Below are 18,535 nucleotides of genomic sequence, written 5' to 3'. Positions count from 1 at the left end.
GTTTAATTTTGACAGTTTTGTGATTTGACAGCATATCCCGTAACGCGTCAAGCTTCTGATTTGACATCATCTGTTCTCTATAATCTTGTTCTGGCTCCAAACTCATATTGTAGATGCTTCTGGTTACTTTGGAGAGTGGATCACTGCAATAATATACTTCTAGTTATATCTTGTAATCATACTAATATTACATATGTGAAATTATGGATGGATCGATGTTTGTTACTACATATCTTCAAAGTAGATTAACGAATTGCGATGAAATTTGGCTCAGATCTAGAAAATAATCCACTTATTAAGTTCTTTTTAACATTAAAGCTAGTATCTACAATAAAGTAATGCTTTTGAGAACATTACATAATATTATTATAAGACATTTCCAAAAAAACACCAAACATTTAAAATCAATCATCACAAAGGTAAACTTACATTTTGTTTCTGAATGGGGTGCTTCTCAAAATGGATGTAGATTTCATAATGGGTGCAACGTCGCTGCACTCTCTCAATGTATTCCTCAATGCTTTGAGCACCGCCTTCTGTCGGGTCAGTATTTCTTGTTGTTTCACAAGAGGTTGGTAGATATCGTCCAATATTGGTCGAAGCATTCGCTCTCCAGGTCTAAATTATACAATAAACTTTAATATAGTCGAAATCAAAATAAATGTATAAATGTATGTTTTAAAGTAATTGACAAGTATTGTTATGTCCGTCCGTCTATATTTTAAAGTCATTTGTGGAAATATCTAACTTAAGAATATTGAAACTAGTCTGTATAAATACTATCTTTTTTTGAAAGATTTTTTATGAAATTTTCTAATTATTATTTTGTAATCACAGCATAAGTGTTAGTTAGTGAAATTGAACAAAAATGAATTTAATAAATTGTCTGAAAATTAATATTACAAACAACATTATGAAAAAATATATTTTTACTTGCCTTTCGTATTGTCTATGTATAGACATTTCGTTCCACTTATAATCTAACGCTTTGTGCGCTTGGTCGAGCTGTGTCTGCACGTAGTAGGCGAGTTTCTTGACTGCGGACATGCGCTTCATCGTCAGAGGATCCGCTTGACTCCATTCCTGCATTTGCCTTGTCCTGTTACAAATAATATGGTGAAATAATCATTTTATAGTGTTTATTCCATATTATAATACTAATAATCATACTAATATTATAAATGCGAATGTTTAGATGGATGGATGGATAGGTGTTTGTTAGTTTGTAGCCTAAATTGCTGAACGGATATTTATAACTTGGCATTGATGTAGAGATTTTGGAAGAACACATAGGCTAATTGCATTTGTTTTTTTTAAATTCCGCATGAATGGGGTCTTGGGCGAAAGCTAGTTACTATTATTATTAATACAAAAGTTTAGACGGATTGATAGAAGTTTGTTAGTTTATCGCCAAAACGGCTGAACGGATGTCGTTGAAATTTGGCAGGAATGTAGATGATAGTCTACTTACTTTAATTCCGCACGGATGGAGTCACGGGCAACAGCTAGTCTATACTAATATAATAAAGCGTAAAGACACACTTTTAACGTTGTCTAAGATGTCAGCAATTACAGCATATTTTCGAATAACTCTTTGTTTAATAAAAAGCCCTACACTTAACGTCACGCTTTAGGCTATATATTTTCACGCCGTTAAACTTAAAGGAAAATATTTTGGATGAAAACCCTAATGTGGGAAAGAGACCATAAGTTGTTGCCAACATTAAGGAAGCAAGGTTGCCATGGTTTGACATCATGTTATATCATTTTGACAATTGCGATTGATAACTTGACAAATGTAAGCAATAAAATGATTTTTTTTTCTAATTCTATGCGGATGAAATCGCATGGGAACACCTAGTTGTAAATATTTTAACTTACTCAGCGCGTGTGCGAGCCTCAGCCACCGCTCCACATATACGTACGAGCTCCAACTTCAACATTCCCACACTCTCCTGTATCTCTCTCACCGCGCTGTCATTCTTCAACTGTATCGCATCTTGAGATTTTATGTTCATATTAGATCCCATTGATTCTATCTCTTGTTGCAACTGGAATTTAAACAAGATTTTTTTTTATTTTTCCATACTAATATATAATAATAAAAATAAAGCCTTTATTGGTGAAGATTGTAATTTTTTTTAGACGAGGCTTACACTAATATATACTTCTATACTAGGAGTGTACTAAAATGAAATAACTCGAAAACTACTGAGCGGATTTCAAAAATGCTTTCACCACTAAAGGTTAATTATTATCATTGAATAACAAAAGCCATGCTTTTTTACTTTTTTTTAATTCCACGCGTACGAAGTCTCTGCAACAGCTAGTCATAAATAATCTAACTTTTCTAACTACTAAAATTATTGCGAAACTGTAAATGGATGGATGTTAGAAGGTATCTTCAAAACTACTAAATAGATTCCGATTAAATTTAACATAGATGTAAAGCATTACATAAGAACACAGACTAATTAGTTTTTTTTTTAATTCCGCACGACGGTAGCTAGTAAACTAGTACATGCGAAAACAGTGTAGTCAGAGTTAAAACATGTGTTCAACTAAACAGTGTTTAACAAATGTTACTTACTATTATATGAGCATCTCTGGATTTCACTTGAAAGTTGTATAATTCCAGTTGGAAATCATTAACTTCTCGAATAAGCATGTTCATCAGTTCTTCATTAAATTTGATTTTATTAACTCTCTCCTGTTCACTTTTGAGTGCAGCGTTTATCTCTTGTGTCTGTTGTATTGGAGATTCAGATATTTCCACTTTCGTTGGTTTAGGAGTCTGAAAAGTGATAGAAAATACGAATTAAGATGAACTCTAGACGAAGTAATTTTCTATTAGAGTGTGCGCACACCTTTTACTAAACTATCGCATTAGTTTTGTTTATTTATCATTTAGTTATATTATATTTATTAAGTTTATTTATTATTTAGTCTTGTTAATTCCTTTTAGCTTATTTGGAGGTGCGCACACTACTCGATTTTTAGCTGTGCAACTAAACAGTTGAATTGGCTGCGAAACAATGGACAATCGCACATCAGTTGTGCGATAGTTTAGTCTAAGGTGTACCGTAGTAATATTGCTAGTACAATATACTAATATGTCAAAATGTATTGGAATAACGTGACAAGAACGTGTCTTAAAAGTTATTGTCAATTCCATATATTTATTACGTTTCTATGAAGCGATAATCGAATATTATTTTGTTTAAAGGGGCTGAAATAGAAAATAGAAAACTAGTCATGGGGTGCCTCTATCCTCCTTATAACTCTTCTCTATATCTATTCTAATATTATAAAGAGAAAAGGTTTGAAATTTTAGATTTTTGGATTTTTGTATGTATTGAAATAATTCAAAAAATATTGGACTGATTTCAAAAATTCTTGCACCATTAAAAAGCTATATTATTATTGAGTAATCTATATATTTACTACTATTCTAATTTCACGCGGACAAAGTCGCGAGTAACAGCTAGTTTCTTATAATTTCACATTTCTATTGAATTTATTTATAGAAAACAAACGTTTAATTAAACCCGAGAAAATAAATATCTTCACTTTGACAGTATTTTAAGTGTTTAATTAAATAGATTATATTTACCGATGTAACTATATTTTGAGGAGGTGGCGGTTGAGGTTTTGTTTCAATCGGCTTTACTTCTGGAATCTGTGGCGGAGCGGCTGTGAACAAAAATAGTATATTAACATTGTTACTGAAACTGAATATTTATACTTTCTATTACAATATGGTATATTAATAGTCTTATTATGAGTAAAAATCAATCATGCTAATATTATAAATGTGTAAGTTTAGATGGATGGATGTATGGATGGATGTTAGAGTTCGTAGGCTAAAAGGCTGAATGGATCCCGATGGAATTTGGCATACATGTGGAAGATAGCCTGGAAGAACACATAGGCTATTCACTTTTGTTTTTTCCAATACCACAAGGACGGAGTCGCGGGTGAAAGCTAGTTATAAAGATTCATTACTTAACACCGGTTTAGCTTAGCTCAAGTCAGGTTTCCACAAGTTTAAGTATTTTTTTAGTGTTTATATTAGTGTAGATTACTAGATAAACATTATTTACCAGGTAATCCTGGTGCAGCTTGAGATTTGGGTATCTGTTGTACAGTGACGTTAGTATCTGCTAGCCCGAGCTGAGTCCCCGCTGCAAGCTGGACGGGAGTTGGTGCTTGAATTTGTTGCAATGGTTGTGGTTGCTAAATACAAAGATTTATTTTAATTCACAATTTCAGTAATCTTATTAATATAAATGCGAAAGTTTGGATGGATATTTATTACTATGTATCTCTAAAACGATTTGACATCATAGACTATTTATTATGTTTAATTTAAATTCTCAACGGACAGTGTCATTGGCAATACCTATCTTTAAATGTAACTAGCTTTTACCTGCGATTACATCCGCGTGTAAATATAAAAAACAAAATATGCCTATGTGTTCTTCCAGACTGTTCTACATATGTACCAAACATCATTGGAATTCGCTCTAGAGTTTAGGTGGTAAACTCTAACCAACATCCATTTGAACTTTCGCATTTATTATATTAGTAAGATATGGTTATTTTACATGTTTGTAGTAAAGCAAAAAAACATACCGGCTGTTGAACGACAGGAGCAGAGTGTGTAACTGGCACAGACTGTGGAACATCATCAGGAATAGAACTGGAATTAAAATTAAAACTATTAAAACAGAATAGAAAAATAACTAAACAGATTAAATCTTTTCTTTAATAGTTATAACACGTATTTCACAGATATTAGAAAAAGGTGTATATTGACACAAATATTCCCGTCAATTTTCCCCTTACTTTTTTAACCGTTTTTTTCTTTTCTTTTACTTACCTTGTCATAACATTATTAGGTAATGTTAATATCTGTGGCGGAGTGCAGAACACCGCGGCATCCTTCTTTAAATTGATGATATTGAAAATTGACAACATCCCAGTATGGGATAGCACCAGGAGTAGTGGCATTGGTGGCAATGTGTCATTCTCACCTGGAATATACAAAGAAAAGGACATAAAAACATAAACAATTTATATTATTTTATTGAACATGTATAATATATTGTTACAAAATAATAGAAACGGAAGTAGTATTGGCGGTAGTTTCATAAAAGTCTATTGCAAGGATTGAGGCGCCCTTAGTCGCTTAGTCCATTGTACTCAGTCGCTAATAAGCTCTCTAGCCGTCAGTACCGCAGTTCCCTCAGTCGCTCAGTAGCTCAGTACATTTCTGGTCGCCGCCACGGAACATTCGATATCTATTACGTAGTTGCCTTAGTGTGTTCGTTTCATAATAATTCACCAGTATTACTCATATTACCGCTCGACTATCATACTTTTTTAAAAAGTCATTAGTATCGAAATTTTTAACAATATATTAATATTAGGTTTAAAATAACAAGCTATATTTTTGCACGGTATTTAAAAATCTAGCAATAAACATAGCTTACATTTTTAAATTGATCTAGTTTTGATACATATAAAAATACTAATCTTTCCTCTTTCATATTACTACACATATGGGAGTTATGACAATTTCTTTAACACCAATTAAGATAATAAAAATTCTTATTAAAATATAATTTTCTACACATCTTAGATCAAATCTATACTATTTGAACTCGTCTATTTATTTTTAATGAAATTCATTAAAATATGCTTTTTATGCACAAAAACTGTTAAACGTTTACTAAGGGCAATGCAGATTTAACAAAAAAGACAAAGTATGTTCTAGGTATTTGGTCAACATTTAAATCATTAAATCAATGACAATGTTGTATTTATTCATTAATTACATACATTTGTACCTTTATAACAACATACATAAGCTAAATTATAACTTAAAAAAAGTATGTAAGTTATAACTATATTAACGAACTTACCCCAAGGCAGTTGATGAACAGCACAAGTATCAACACACAAGCCAACTGGATAATTATCTTTATTCCCATCTGTCAAAGGTAATTCAGGTCTTGCTTCATCAATCTGTAAAAGAAACCATTAAAACACATGTATACACTTATTTTTGTTGAAGTTTGTAATATTCATACATATTTTATTATCACATTCCATTCTGATTCCAGTATGGTCTATAACAACTTACCTGACACCATTGCTTCCAGTTACATCCATCAGGCGCAGCAAGAGTTGCTATCTCCGAACTATTTGATGACGATGTTAGTATCATATTCCTATAAATTTACATTGCTATGATTATTATATAAAAACAATGAGATAGTAACATTTTATTTATGTACTTACGATACCTAAAAATGTACATATATGAAGAAATTATGAAGGAGGCAAGAGAAATTTGCAGAGACTGCATTTATGGAAGTCAATAGGTTGCCCGTTTTTATGTATACATGAGATTTGTATTAATTATGAAGATAATAGTAAATATGTAACTGATTTACCATTGCATTAATCCATTCAGGTAATAATACCATGGTCTATTTGAGCCCAAACTGTAGCAAATATCTTCAAAATTGAGGCAACATTGCTGGCCACCTTTCGGTGTATTGACAATTGTGACGGCTGTAAAAAAAAATAATTAAACCAATTAGACTTTTTCCCATTGGGCCAATTGATTCTATGGCCTAAGCTTCCATTTGGATAAGGCCAACAATCATATATTTGATACTATTTCCTAAGTAATATCAAACTTCATGGATAGCTAGATGTCATATGTTAAAATTACCATTACCATGGTAATCTTGCTTCTTTGCTGCTATTGGTTTATGTTTGTCCCTTTTTATTCTTATTTTTAACAATAAATTCACCCCCAACTTAAATAGTATGGAAATATAGCTTATAGCATGTCATTTAAGGGTATTTAAAAAAAAAGGTATGATTTAAAAACATACTGTGATTGTTAACATCCTAATTATAAAATGTATGTGTTTACATTTATTATTAAGCATGCATAATGGAATAATAAGACAATGTGTTAGTGAAAAACTTGACTCTACCTGGTCGTACATTTTCTGTGGCATGTTTGTAAACCACTAGAAATTGATATGTTGCTATCCAATGTATCGCTAGGACTTCAATCGGAGCCCCTTCAAATAGATTCGGGGCTGGTACCATCTTCATTGGTGAGAGATCTGGTTTATACTGACAGAGCGAGCCATCATTGTTACCAGTAACAAGTTGTTTGCCTTTCGGACTCCAGCAAATGCACCTGTTAATATTGTTTAGATATTTCACAACCAACAATGTCACTAGATTTAAATTATGAAAATGAGTTCACTGGCAAAAATCAGTGAAAACACCTTTTACAATCTATTTTGTGTTGATTATTTAAAGACATTCAATAATATATAGACAAGATAAAGTGAACTCAATTTTTTTCTTTGGTACTGTTTCTATTGAAAAATTTAGTATACTAGCTTGTATTTCTATATTGCTATGTAATAAAACATTTCAAAAAATTGTAATAAGCTCCCTCTGTTGTTAAATAGTGTTATAATTTCTATACTTTGGACATTATTTACAATTGATATGTGCTTTTGAGAATTTAGATAGTGTCGGTGATGAATGTGTTTTTTTAAGCAAAGTGCATATGCCTTCTCTATAAATCTAAATCTCTGTGATTACTAAGTAATTTTTCATTTGATTCATATAAACAGGTTTCTACTTTTACATATATTCATTATGAATTAAACTTATTTCTAAAATTGAAGTCGATTTTTTACATAATATAAAAACAATGATAAGCTTTTATTCTTACCTGACATTGGCTTGCATCTTTTTGACTTGCATGGTAGTGACCTGACTGACAAGTAGAGTGCCATCGAAGAATGCGATAGCTATAGTGTCTGGTATACAAGGATTCCATTGCACAGCAGAGACAAAAGTAGATGGGTTTATATCCAACTTAATAGAGAAAGATGGTGATATATTCTGAAAGAAAAAAAAACAATAAAACTTGACTAAAAGTACAACAATTAAAAACTCTTTGATAAAATATTTTTTACAAAACATGCCTGATTAAATATTCTTCTAGATATTAAAATAAAGAGAACTCTATAACTATACATAATTCATTTAATAAACCAGTTTGTCGGAGATGTAAATCTAATCAGAATTTAGGATATATTTCTGTATGTATTAATAGGGGGTATATATAAACTGTTATAAATTTGAATAACTTGCTTTCACCTGAGACTAAATAAAAACAATAAATAGTAGACTATAAGATCTTGCAGACAGATCTACATCTATGCCAGATTTTAGCCAAATTTTATTGGCATGGCAATACATAGTAATATTTATCCATCCATTCATCTCCACTTTACATTAATAATGTTCTAAGATTGAAGGAACTTACCGGATTTTGAAAATCGAGAATCTTATACACAAAGAGCATAGTTGTGCTTATAACCGCTAACCATTCTTGATCACAATTTACAGCAATAAAGGTTGGTTCTGCTTGGAGTTTTAATGGTACATGATGAGGCTCACTTTCCTTGTCTATCAGATCTTTTAAATAATAGGCTGTGGAAGGAGGAAGACAAGAAATATATTCTATATTATATTACTAAGATACATATTAAAATGATTTTTAATCTTGGCTAAAATGTCAGCTTTTCTTTGTTTATTTAAAACTGTTTTTTTCCGAGGAACCTTGTATGACATGTAAGATTTAATATACATTTATGAGGGGGATGCATATTGGAAAGATTCTCATTCTGTACATTGTGTACTCTGTTAATTAAAGGTAAGGAAAGCATCTGTAAATCTAGAAGTCTATGCAGTCACTTAGCTATTTTGGTGAATTCCGATGGCCTCTTCTTTGTTATATACAATAAAACAAAATGGTCAAAGTCAATCTCTAAACTAGTCAAGACCATGATTTCGAAAATTTGTATGACGTTATAGAAATTGCAAGTATTTAAAAATAAACGTCAGTACAAATCATAATTGTAGATAGATTTACAATAATCATAGTATTTTAAGTGATAATTACCTGATAATACTGAATTAGGTGCAAGAACAAAAACAATGCCATATTTACTACAGCTAGCGACTAAATTGTAGCCTCGATTTGGTAAAGAGCTGCTTGTGTTGAAAACCTTGATCTTGCGTTGAAGTTTATATAGTAGATCCTGAAATAAAGGTGATAAATGCGGATCATCTTATTGCAAGATACTTATATATTCTGATATATATAAAATTTAGATGGTCATATTTTACCGGCTCATCAATAGCGTTCTGTCCACATTGAACTTCCATTTTTAAGTGAAATCAAGTAGAAAAAAATCAATACGCGGTGGTATCGAAATGCTAGACTTATTCTTTGAAAATCACATTTATTAGAACAAATAGAAATAAAGCCATAACATAAATACACTTTGAAACAAAAATGTGATCGCTTTTATCCGTTTCAATATTTTAATGTTTTTTGAAGTTTGTAGCCATTAAGCCATAGACACATATAATACTTGTCAATGTCAACAAAATGAAAATTGATAACCACAGATAATAACATAAAAAGCTTATACTACATCTTCGCCACTGATGTGTGGTCTTTGCATTTTTTTAAATATTACCTATTCGTCTTTTAGATCATTAATAAGAAATATAATTCTACTCATGTACTCATCACCAGCTCACTGCACGTCCCCACCGAGGGGCTCGGAGTCTACCCTAGGGTGACTAGGCCATAGTCAACCACGCTGGCCAAGTGCGGGTTGATTGATTTCAAACATGTCTTTGAATTTCTTCGCCGATATGTGCAGGTTATAAGCAGGGCCTATGGGAAGTATTTATCTCCGACAATAAAAAAATTTAAAGCCTGCAACATACCCAATGCCATGGAATACAATAATACCAAAATTAACCATTTTCAATAAATAAGTAAAAGATAGTTTAGTTCTCATCCCAAACCATTCCAAGCGTTTCCAGCAATAAAGCGATTAGATTTCTTACTTTTAACATAAAACATCATCTTGTTGTAACCGTGAGAATTAAAATAACATTTATCTTATTTTGTACGATTGGTCGTTCGTTCAGACCTATGTTTTTAAAGAAAAGTACCCTCGCGGGAAATCTGCTCTCCCTTGACTCGGTTGTGGTAATAATGTTTACTCGTATGAGGGTGCTTCTGTTGGATTGTGTACTAGGATAGTTAATGACGTTTTTTCTACAATCTGCTTCGCATTTTCATCTTTTTTTAAAACAATCAACTTAAAGTTTGTTTATTTATTAAATTGCCAACTTCCATTTTATAAAGACAGACAAGGTAATTGAAGATAAAATGGAATGTAATTTTATGGAAACTTTTATTAGTACTTTTGTGTTATACTTTTTTTTGTAATAAGTCTGTTTATAATTTAGGAAAAAACAAAATGGGTAACTATTGACCACTGGTGGTTTGGTTACTTTTCAGAGTCCCACTGAGAACCTCTATCATATAGTGAGTGATATTTAAAAAAAATCTTGTAGGGTTTATCCGGTTTAATTTTAAATTAAAACCTATGGGAGACTATATCACAGCTGCGAGTAAATTTATGTAAAATCAATGCAACAAATAAAGCAGGAGGGCGACGGTATATCCGAGTCGCGTCACAATTAGCGCACGTCCCGCTGCGAGGGACACCGTGCTATCGGACAATCCTGCGTCGCCCCATTAAAAAGATTTACGTACGACAAATTCACATCTAAATGTTTTTTTTTTACATACACATCGTACTATCAGACTATAATTTGGCCAGTAATAATTATTGAGAGAATAATGCGAAGTGGCACATATCATTGTATTTTTTTACTAAATCGGCTTTATCTTAGCGATTGATTGGACAGGTATCGTGGTTTGACTTTATATTCAGTTTAGCTTTATATACGAAAAAGTTGAATGTTTTAATTAAAACTGATAAACATTAATAAGATGTAAATTGAAAAGAATGCAATATTTTCGAAGCAAGCAAATTTTATTACGTACATTGTTAATTATTAAATTCGTTGAATAATTTATTATTTGTTAATCGCGGTCGGCTGCGATGCAGAACTGAAATGTGGAAGGATTCGTTTCACATTTCAGTTTCAGATTGAAAACGTTTTAAAATGCTTTCAATATTTATGCAAGATAAATGAATATCATTTTTTAACTTGGGGCTCGAAATTCATAATTGTAACACAGAGCGCTTTATTTTTCATTTAAAATGTTTAAAATACTTATTTTTTTTTTTAATTTCTGTATTCCAATATTAAAAATCCAATTTGTAATTGACACTTCGTATGATATTTTTCAGAGCATAATTTAGTAATTACGCTGAATACTGAATAGAAAAGTATTTTTAATTTTTAACTTACAGCTTGTTTGACTGTTTAGATAATTTTGTTATTCTTTATTGGCTTTTAAGGGTTAAAACATCAATGTTGTATAATACGCCACGTTTCGAGTCTGCTGGATTTGATTCCTGGTGAAGTCAAGCAGAAATACAAGATTGTTTCCGTTCAATAGATCTAATCTCTCAGTTGGGTATTCGTGCTGAAATGATTCTCTTTTATTGACGTCTCTTTGTTGAATTATTCCATATATGTGATGGTCGGTACTTGATATTCATTTTGTCGAAATGTATTACATTTTAAATGTAGCATATTAAACAATTTCTTTGCAATATGTTACATATCTGTGACCATGTTATAGGTCTTTAAAATCTGTTGATTGTACTCGTACGTATTTAAAAAATGAGGATGCATTCTAACAAAACTCAGGTATATTTGGTAAAAAAAATATGCGCATTTTTGTGATGCTGAATTATATTGACCGTAGTTGAGGGCGAGAATAATTCAAACATGATATTCCGTATACATATGCAACGATATCTGATACCCGTTTTATATCCCGAGCTGGGATACTCCGCACACGGGTCAGTACCACTGCGGCCTTCTGCATAGAAACACTTTTTATTTATAAAATAATAAAAACTTATTGGTTAAAGAAACCTTCACAGTACGCTTGACATACGGTAAGTTTTCCATATTTAAATGTAATGTAGTTAATAAAAAAGTAATACTTACCATGACAATAGGAATTCCATTTTTAAATTAAAGTTTAAAGGTTTTTGTACCTTGATGTTTATTGCTACTTGTAACTAACTAGCAATAATGGGAATAGGTTTAAATAGTAGCGAAGTGAAACATTACATTATAATTAATAATAAGAATCGGGCGATTTCTATTTAGTTTAATGATTTTTCTTAATGTAGGTACTTTCACGAATAAAAAATGTCATGGACCAAAGCAGTAGCGATAACTGGATGCGACAGCGGCCTTGGATGGGCTATAGCAGCGCGCTCAGCAAGAGAAGGTCTACTTACATTTGCAGGAATGTATCAAGGCATCGACACAGATGCGTCACGTGCTTTGAAAAACATATGTGCACATCCCTACCCTCTAGATGTGACTAAAACGGATAGTGTAAACGGATTTCGGGATTATGTACAGAATGTTATGAAAGATTATCCAAATTGTAGTAAGTAGAAGTCCTTGTATATAAGGTTTAATTTTAGTTTTATATTTTACGAATATGATGTGGGTACTTCTAAAAGTGCTGGGGAATTGTAATAATTTCTGTGCATTTATTTTTCAGTTATACCGTCAAACGTTTTAATTATGTCGATGACTATGTAATTTAAAAAAATAAATTTCTTTTAGAATTATATGCCGTTGTAAATAATGCTGGGGTGATGACAATTGGTGACTATGAATGGCAAACTACGAAAATAATCGAAAACACGATCAATGTCAATCTATTGGGAGCTATGAGAATCGTGTCGGCTTTCTTACCAGAACTAAGGAAGAGTGCAGAAAATGTAAGATTATTTATTACACTAAATTTTTAAATTCACTTCAAGGTTTCTATTTGTATTAACTGTTGCTTCTGAACGCTTTTCTGAAACTATAATCAAGATTTCATCATAATTATTTATTTAATGTCAGAAATTAAAGACCATAACTTTTAATAATAATTAATTGTTATACCATATGTTTACTATCTGCTGTCTTAGCAAAACCGAGGCAATTGATAATTTTAAAGATTATGTAATTGCAAATTATTCACTTTTTCATACACTTCTAAAGGGTCAGGTTTCAAACAGTTGCTATGTTTGCTAGCAATTTCGTTATTCAAAAGAATACGTAAGCAGATTATGTATCGATATAATATTTGACACATTCTCATTATTCTGTTATTTAGATTTTTATAAAAACTTATTGTCTTCAGAGAGATAATATATATTACTATCTTCCATCTGTAAGATTGTAGTTTTAAAGATATATGCAACATAGATATTGCCGCATGTTAAAAAAATCATAAATATAAAATTACTCAAAGTTGAAAACAAGCTTTATAATAACGTTTTTAATAAAAATAAGTTCAATTTGATATTACAATATTCTGTTCAATCTCGATCCTGTTAGATAGGTAATTAAAAACGATCGGATTACGGCAATAATTTCCAACGTCTATTGTTCTTGTTGTAATTAATTTTATTTAGGTCGTACGGTGTTTGGAATTTAACGTTAATATTAACAGTATCGAGATATCAAAAAGGTAAATAGGCTAGATTACAGGTAATCTAGTTTATTTAGATACAACTTCAACACACTTTTTTGCAATTACAACAATAACAAGTAAAAGAATTTACGATTGCAAGAACAAAAAAATTAATCGGTGAATTTTTTTTTCTCGATGATTTAAAATGTTACATGGAACTATAATTACATAATCAGATTCTTTTATTTTAGTTAGCAATTCTACTTTAGCTATTAAATCTTCAATATAACCAATTCATGTTCACAGACTTAGTTTATCATTTTAGGGGTTAATAAATCCTCGTATAATCAACGTGGCAAGCCACTGCGGGCTGCAGCCGTTGCCCGGCTTTGGCCCTTACAGCGCTAGCAAAGCTGGCTTGCTGGCTTGGACTCGAAGCTTGCGGCTCGAGCAACGGCAACATGGATTACACGCCCTTGCGTTCATACCAGGTAGGCAATTTTGTATTATTTTTGAGTGGGATGGAGTTGAAGATTCAATGGATGTTTTGTTTGTTAAGCTTGTATGAAGAGGATTAAAATGTGTATGTGTGTTTTTTTATTATAGGTGGCTTCGTTAATTCCAGTAATCTATTATCATATCAAATCAGCCAAGGTGAAGATATGGTGGAACATCTGTCTGAAGAACAGAGAGTTCTCTATGAAAGGAAAATAAAGACCCTTTGCAACTATCTCGGTTCAGCTGCGAACGATACAAGATTCGATTCTATGAATGACGAAAATATAATGGAAACATTCTTTAGAGCCCTCAGCGATGAAAATCCTCAAGGATTGTATAAGGTTGAATCGTGGAGGTATACGTTTTATTACAATTTATTAAAATTGCCTGTGCCTGAAGGTTTACATCTATGGTTAATTAAGAAATTCGTCAATTTCCCTCAAATAGAATAAACACAGCTGTATTTCAGAGACTGAATTCTGAGGTTTTTGTGTTTCAATGAAAGATTTCTCGTTTGGTCTTTTTTGTCTGTAGAATCACAGTAATTTTAATTATCATCATTTTCTATTATTGTCACCATAAACACACATTAAAATGCAAAAACATTATTAGAAATTTTATTTTATGAATTAAAATCTATTTCAAACGTGAACATTTTAATTATTAAAGCAACATTAGAAATTAATAGTATGTTTTTAAAACAGGATAAGTTTCGTTATCATTTCTTAATTACTTATTGCATATTACTAAGTATCCATTGTGAATATACAAAAACATTTGTATACAGTGATGGTACAGCGGTCCCACAAGGTACATCTGATCTTTTCCCACTAACGACGCCAACTACGTAATACTTTCCACCGTATAACATCATTAATGGACCTCCTGAATCTCCTTTGCAAGTATCTTCTCCTGTCTTACCCATCGCACACATATGAGAAGCTTGTAGATATGGGTAGTATTTAAGGCATTGATTTCGAGGTACCAGGTTCAGGACTGTTGATTGTTTGACGTTTGATGCGAACTGCCCGTTACGACCCCAGCCAGCGACAGACAAGGGCAAGCCGAAGAATGCGTCGCTGTTTATGTTTAATGGCGGTAAGCATATTGGTCTTATAAATTCTGAAATGAAGTGTCAATCGATATAGTACAATTTAGCTCGTATTGCCAATGCTTCCTAATCGGATCGAGTAAAATAATCGCTTACAAGAATCAATCTCTTGATTAGTTGAAAATTTTAAATTCAATAGAGCTTGATTGATAGGATTTCGTTTGAGAGATTTTTCGTATCCGTATCTGCATAATTTACTGATTACGACGGGAGAGATAACAACGGTGAGTTTCTAGAGGTTATTATTATATCAAAAAGGTAGGAGTTAAAGGGTTATTATCGGTATATTTTAATTTTAAAAAAGGTGTCTAAGTAGAAGAAGACTGATGTAAAAAGAATTATAAATATATTTACCAGTGTAAGGAGCCGGTTCACGAAGACGTATGAGAGCAATGTCGTTATTGAGGGTTTTACTATTAAATGCGGCGTGCGGAGTCACACTATCTGCCTTAACCACCACGTTATTGATGCACGACCTCTGACCGTTGGGACTCAATCTGCAGTCCGTCGGGAATGTGCGCTTGTCGTATTCGGCCATGTATATGTCGACACTGTAACGATCAAATATATTGACATTTATTTCGTGACTAAGTGATCAGAATGGCATATCGACACGAAGTTAACCTATGCTATGGATACTAAGAGTCACTTTTCGTTTATGGCGCCGCATCCCCTCGTCCAAATCTATGACTCAGAGCTCCTGCAGTCTCATGACCTCATCATCTAGTGATTCCTAAGATGTTTTTCATCCAGTGTTATGCTATTAACAAAATATTTAACTGTAGAAATTGTACGTTGATTCGCAACCAAAATTACTTACTTAGTAAGTGTGGCGCCATCTGTGACGACGCAATGCGCTGCAGTCAGTATATACCACGAACTTATAATACTTCCACCGCAATCGAAATTAGTTACATTGTTGCCGAAATCAAAGGATGCTCTTAGTAGTATTGTCCAAGGAAACTGGTTGAGCTCAGTTTCGGTACCACCTGGTAATTAAAAAAGTGCACATTACTTTTGTTTATGATGCCCTTGTATCTGAATGAGAACTACTTTCGAATGTGTTTTGTTCAAATTCACTTAACTGACATACCTGCAATACGATTATCCAATTCTATCTCTACTTTATCATTATCAGATTGTCGTTTCATTCTTGTGTTACTCAATGGCAAATAAGCCATCCCAGCAACCACTGTTTGTGCATCTGTAAAAATAAATCATGATTTACTTACTTTTAATTTTCGAGCTATCATAATGTAAACATTGTGTTTAGGCATTGGAGTATTTAGTAAATACTTACCAGTTACTCCATTTATTCCGAATGTGTCTACTCCACAACAACCTGTATTAGGATTTGGTGGGAAATTAGAAGCTTGACATTGTTGTGGTATGGTTCTTGTGATACTACCCAAACTCACATCTGGTCTACCTGGTCTTGGAGCTTGGGCAAAATTTGGCGGAGTAATTCCTCTATTATTTGTGCCTGGTTGATTTATACATGCAGAATTTGCACAAGGATATTGGTTTGAAATGGCTGGTCTTCGTTGGTTTGGTAATATTGGTGATTGTATCAACTTTGCTAAATTATTTCTATTATCATTTTCGTTTACAGAGGATATTCTTCTCGTGTATGACAAATATTCAGGCATGTTTTTATAATCATGGTATTTTGGTTCGTTGAGGATGCTCCAAGCATGTTCGCCAGAGCAACATATCTAAAATTTGATTAGAATAACTTATGTTACGTTTTAGAAATTTACTTTAGCAAACAAGTTTTCCATTACTATATTAACTGTCAATAAATTTTACTATTTGACCTTGACATCTTTTTTCTTGCTTTATATTTTTCAACAACACAAACCGGCACCAAGATACTTGTTGTGGTTTGATAATAAAAAATATTTTAAAACTGGTTTTTAGTAAGTGCATTAAAAGTGGTTTGATTTTTGACCTTTTACCGAATTTCGCATCAATAATATAATGTTATAATGATGCAGAGATTTGGTCATTGGGTATCCCTATATCAGCTGTTAGACTACGCAGACACCTTTAAAGAAACTATCACACAACTGTATAGTCGCATTTTAATTCCTTAAGCAAGGTGCGCATACTAATCGATGTTCATTTGTGCCACTAAACAGTTGAATGTGCTGCAAAATAATCGACAATCGCACCACAGTTGTGAGATAGTTTATTCAAAGGTGTGCGCCCGCTCTTAGAGTGATAATGAAATGAAATTACGTAATATCCTCTGAAGTCAGTGTTGGATTTATAAAAATCGCTGTCAAAGTATTGGCCGCAAGAGAATTTATTCAGCCATTTTCGTTGGTCGTTTCTTTGCATCTTGTTGAAATATGGACAGTTGTCTGTGCGAACACATAGTGAACAATACTCTGAAAAAAATACTGTTTCATTAACGTAGTTATTTTGTTTACTTCCATAAACGTAATTTAAATGCTCCGTTTTTCAGTTTTAAACTCCTATTGGCTTAGATAATAAAGCGCTTACTAACGATTTATAACTTTATTAAATCTTACTTCTTACTATAAATGCGAAAGTTTAGATGGGTGAACTGATGTTTGTTGGAAGGTATATTCAGAACGGCTCAATGGATCTCGATTAAATTTGCCAAAGGCGTAGAACAATTAACATAGACTACTTACTTTTTGTTCTACAACTCTGCGTGGACGAATTCCCTAGCAAAAGCTAGTAAAACATGAATTTTAGCGCAAATCAATAAAATACCTTGTGAAGCAGCACCACAAATTAAATTGATTATTATTGTTAAACTTGTTAGCTTTTTCATTGTTAAAATTGTTCGTGGTTCACCAAACTCCAACTCACATATCACTTTACGATACGACAGTCTTCAAATATGAGAAAAATGCGACTGAGGATCCAATCGAAATCACAAACATATTATGTTGTTAATTGACGTATTAAGTAGTTCTGGTTGCAGGTAATTAACATAACTGTAGACTTTTATTGTTGACGCTAGCAATAAATATTGCTCTCTCTTTTTTTCATAGGGAATAAAAGGGATGTGCATATTTTTTACTTCAGTTTTTCGGTAGTGGAAATCCACGGTTAATTGTATCATGCTCATTCAAAATTGATGATACCATTAGTCCTTACCTTTAACTACTAAAACGATCAATTCATGGAATAAAAATGACACTTTTAATTATTGTTTACTCTATAACAATTGTGTTTTAATGAAGGGTTTTCCTGTTGGTATTTAGATATAATATAATTCAGTCTCTTACTTAATTTAAATGAAATTGAAGATAATTGGTATGTTTAATTTATGTACAATATTTTAATAAGTCAATTATCAAAAGGTAAAGAGCAGTTCCAATAGGATTTGCGGGGAAAGT

General features: G+C 32.2%; 3 protein-coding genes across 4 annotated transcripts in view; 1 reads left to right on the top strand and 2 right to left on the bottom strand.

Annotated features, from left to right (window-relative positions):
- LOC106107224 (nuclear pore complex protein Nup214) overlaps positions 1–9,443 on the bottom strand; it is an 18,383-nt gene extending 8,940 nt beyond the window's left edge. Inside the window, exons 1-17 of one of the 2 annotated variants that reach the window (XM_013287989.1) lie at positions 9,244–9,443; positions 9,017–9,155; positions 8,378–8,544; positions 7,778–7,950; positions 7,017–7,228; positions 6,462–6,582; positions 6,149–6,236; positions 5,928–6,030; positions 4,883–5,036; positions 4,636–4,702; positions 4,104–4,236; positions 3,614–3,693; positions 2,591–2,794; positions 1,882–2,051; positions 938–1,099; positions 430–618; positions 1–143 (exon numbers count right to left, since the gene is read on the bottom strand). In XM_013287989.1, coding sequence (XP_013143443.1) covers positions 1–143; positions 430–618; positions 938–1,099; positions 1,882–2,051; positions 2,591–2,794; positions 3,614–3,693; positions 4,104–4,236; positions 4,636–4,702; positions 4,883–5,036; positions 5,928–6,030; positions 6,149–6,236; positions 6,462–6,582; positions 7,017–7,228; positions 7,778–7,950; positions 8,378–8,544; positions 9,017–9,155; positions 9,244–9,282 — 2,344 coding nt within the window. In that variant the 5' untranslated portion in view covers positions 9,283–9,443. The remainder of the gene's footprint in view (positions 144–429; positions 619–937; positions 1,100–1,881; positions 2,052–2,590; positions 2,795–3,613; positions 3,694–4,103; positions 4,237–4,635; positions 4,703–4,882; positions 5,037–5,927; positions 6,031–6,148; positions 6,237–6,461; positions 6,583–7,016; positions 7,229–7,777; positions 7,951–8,377; positions 8,545–9,016; positions 9,156–9,243) is intronic. The other variant, XM_013287988.1, reaches the window with a different exon arrangement.
- A 2,471-nt stretch (positions 9,444–11,914) lies between these two features.
- Positions 11,915–14,524, top strand: LOC106107447 (D-beta-hydroxybutyrate dehydrogenase, mitochondrial). The gene is made up of 5 exons (XM_013288297.1): positions 11,915–12,020; positions 12,261–12,526; positions 12,709–12,866; positions 13,875–14,040; positions 14,156–14,524. Exons 2-5 carry the CDS (start codon positions 12,280–12,282, stop codon positions 14,497–14,499), a joined length of 915 nt encoding a protein of 304 aa, XP_013143751.1. The 5' UTR covers positions 11,915–12,020; positions 12,261–12,279; the 3' UTR covers positions 14,500–14,524.
- A 149-nt stretch (positions 14,525–14,673) lies between these two features.
- On the bottom strand, positions 14,674–18,318 carry LOC106107446 (serine protease easter-like). Its single transcript, XM_013288296.1, has 7 exons — positions 17,904–18,318; positions 17,400–17,551; positions 16,459–16,873; positions 16,252–16,362; positions 15,979–16,147; positions 15,513–15,709; positions 14,674–15,169 (listed from the first exon to the last, which is right to left on the bottom strand). The coding sequence occupies exons 1-7, from the start codon at positions 17,962–17,964 to the stop codon at positions 14,781–14,783; spliced, it is 1,494 nt and encodes a 497-aa protein (XP_013143750.1). The 5' UTR covers positions 17,965–18,318; the 3' UTR covers positions 14,674–14,780.
- Between the last annotated feature and the right edge of the window lie 217 nt (positions 18,319–18,535).

The sequence above is a fragment of the Papilio polytes genome, unplaced genomic scaffold, assembly GCF_000836215.1.
Source record: "Papilio polytes unplaced genomic scaffold, Ppol_1.0 DF822067.1, whole genome shotgun sequence".
In the NCBI taxonomy this organism is placed as follows: Eukaryota; Metazoa; Arthropoda; class Insecta; order Lepidoptera; family Papilionidae; genus Papilio; species Papilio polytes.
The sequence above is the reverse complement of the archived record's forward strand: the minus strand, read 5'-3'. Positions and strand labels throughout refer to the sequence as shown.